The 2,683-nt window shown below is 41.2% G+C and overlaps 1 protein-coding gene across 1 annotated transcript; it reads right to left on the bottom strand.

Annotated features, from left to right (window-relative positions):
- Positions 1 to 273: 273 nt before the first annotated feature.
- LOC104950824 (E3 ubiquitin/ISG15 ligase TRIM25-like) lies at positions 274 to 1,783 on the bottom strand (the record flags this gene model as incomplete). The annotated part of the gene is made up of 3 exons (XM_010777403.1): positions 1,148 to 1,783; positions 974 to 1,069; positions 274 to 574 (listed from the first exon to the last, which is right to left on the bottom strand). Coding segments are annotated over exons 1-3 (982 nt in total), but the record flags the coding sequence as incomplete, so codon positions are not given.
- Positions 1,784 to 2,683: the final 900 nt, after the last annotated feature.

Genomic DNA, 2,683 nt, shown 5'->3' with positions numbered 1-2,683 from the left:
ATTTTGTCTCTCATAGTTGAGGTATACCTAGGATGAAAATTACAGGCCTCTCATCTTTTTAAGTGGGAGAACTTGCACAATTGGTGGCTGACTAAATACTTTTTTGCCCCACTGTAATAGTGCATTAAGGAGGATAGTGCAAATTCACATTGTGATCACAACTCAAAATGATGGCAGTGATAGGATGATATTAATACTTACACAAAATCAGGTGACAGTTTAAGAGGCATCAGAGTGCATTGAAAAAGAGCAGCAAGTGCAAGTGTAATCTACCTAAAAGGCTAAAGTAACACAATATTAACTGTAGCCCTGAATAATCTATGTTTGACTGTCTGTGTACCTGCAGGAAATGAATGTGATCCTCAGTGAGTGACAGCTGTTTGAGGTCATCCTGTCCCTTTCTCAGCTCGGAGATGTCCTTCTCCAGACGGTCCACGAGCGCCTCGGCTCGACTCACCACAGCCTTCTGCTGAACTCTTATCAGATCTTTAGTGGCACAGCGCCTCTCATCCGCCATCCGGACCATTTCAGCGTAGGCTTTCTCATTTTGATCAACCGCTGCATCTCCTGAACACTGGTAGCAGAGCGAAACCAAATACAAATAATGTCAGGTATTTTGAAGTATAATATGGAAAAAAGGGCTAGAGTATTTTTAGTTGTGTGCTTACTTTATAGAAATGTTTCCAACAATATTCAAACCAAGCAAATACATTTATTCTTTAAATCAAGATAACAGCATGTTTCATATCCCCTTTAAGCATGTATTGTGAAACTACTTTATTAGTTTATTTTGGAGAGGAGTCCTGGTAAAAAAAAAACTCCTCACTGAAGAACAATAAAGGAATCCGATCCAGGAGATGATGACCGCAATGATGATGAAGACTACAACTCCCATGACTCCGTGCCACATTATAAGGCCACCAAACTCTTTCTTTTGTTTTTTACTTTTAATACAAAATACAAAATAACTCACCTGAAGTGCTTTAATTTTTTGTTTTAGCTGCTGCAGCTGCTTCTCTTTCTTCTGTATTCCTTTCAGATATGTTAGTTTTTTCTTTCCAAATTCTTTCTGAAAACAAAATATACTTTACAATATTACTTTGAAATGTAGAATATGCAATCGTGTGGCCAATATAATTATTCTTACTTGTTTGTCTTTCCTCTCTGCTGCAGCGGAGACAGTGTCATGACCTTTGTGTTCATCCATCACACACAGTAGGCAAATGCATTGCCCGTCACTGCGACAGTAGACTTCCAGCAGCTTGTCATGCTTGGAGCAAATCTTCTCTTGCATGGAAGAAGTGATTTCCACCAGCGTGTGCCTTTTGAAAGCCTCAGACACATAGTGGGGCTCCAAGTGAGTAGCACAGTAAGAAGCCAGACACACCAGGCAGGACTTGACAGCTTTCAGCTTCCTCACAGTGCAGAAATCACACTCCATATCCCCCGGGCCCACTTCATCCTTCACAGCAGGCCGGGTGGGTGGTTCAGGCCCTGAAACTTTCTCTGCCAGATCAGCCAGCACTGTGTTTTTGTTCAGCACAGGTCTGCGCCTGAAAGTGCGTCTGCACTGGGGACAGCTGTAAACCCCGCGGTGGTTCTCTTGGTCCCAGTATCCGTTCACGCAGTCCATACAGTAGCTGTGGCCACAGTGAAGAGTCACAGGGATTTTCAATCTGTCGAAGCATATCGAGCAGGATAACGAATCTGGCTCCGAACAGCACTCTTCCATCTTTATTACAACTCCGTTCACTTTCGTTTTCTCGGAAATCAGATGGGTGTTGCGTGGGAGTGAGTGAGTTGTGTAACTTTTGCAATCATAAAATAAACTTTTTTTTACTTTAAATCAGTTTAACTGATTGTGAAATGGGGATTTTTGATTCCTAGATTAGATTTATTAAAAAATATTAATAATTAAATCGAGGGGATAGGTCTACCCCTGAAATGAACACCTGTGTGGTCGGGATCTCACCAGATTGAAAACCCATGAGCATCACTGTCTTGACTTAGTTTTACACTAGTTGTTGCTTAAAGTGGGTTGTCAAATTTTAACACTATATTTAAAAAAATAATGACCAAGTGAACGTACCTCTAATAGGGGTGCAAGCAGGGGCGCCGTAAGGGGGTGAAAGGTTAGGACGATTCTAAGGGCCCATGACTAGCAGGGGGCCCCAAAATGTTTAGAACATTAAGGAAAAAAATGTAAGTACCCTTTCATCAATAATTAACATTAATATAACGTTATATTGCGTAGTAGGCTTCTCACTAAACTTACGATTCATTTAACTTATTTTCTTCCAAAAGTTAATTATCCAAAGCCTCTGTACACCCCCCTCTATTTACATGTAATGGTTTGGTCCTAAGACTCCTGCCTCCAAACGCAGCACTTTTCTAGCAGAGTGAAAGCATGTGAGGAGGGATGCGGTGGGTGTGGTCCATGAGTGGTGGAATTTAGTCTGTTAGCTAAGCGTAGTCGATTGTAAATTGTAATGTTTTTTTTTACTAAGCTGACATTAAGTAGGCTACTGTTAATATCTTCACAGAAAATTCAGAGGTTTTTCATTTCACTGCTCTTTTAGCTGACATTAAATGCAGGTACATGTTTATCAGCTATTCATACTAAATCAGTTGTCCCTCCCCCTGGTGCCAGGACCAACAGATCCATCTTCAGGCTCAGCAGCCC

The sequence above is a fragment of the Notothenia coriiceps genome, unplaced genomic scaffold, assembly GCF_000735185.1.
Source record: "Notothenia coriiceps isolate Sejong01 unplaced genomic scaffold, NC01 NC01_scaffold00018147, whole genome shotgun sequence".
Lineage (NCBI taxonomy): Eukaryota > Metazoa > Chordata > Actinopteri > Perciformes > Nototheniidae > Notothenia > Notothenia coriiceps.
The sequence above is the reverse complement of the archived record's forward strand: the minus strand, read 5'-3'. Positions and strand labels throughout refer to the sequence as shown.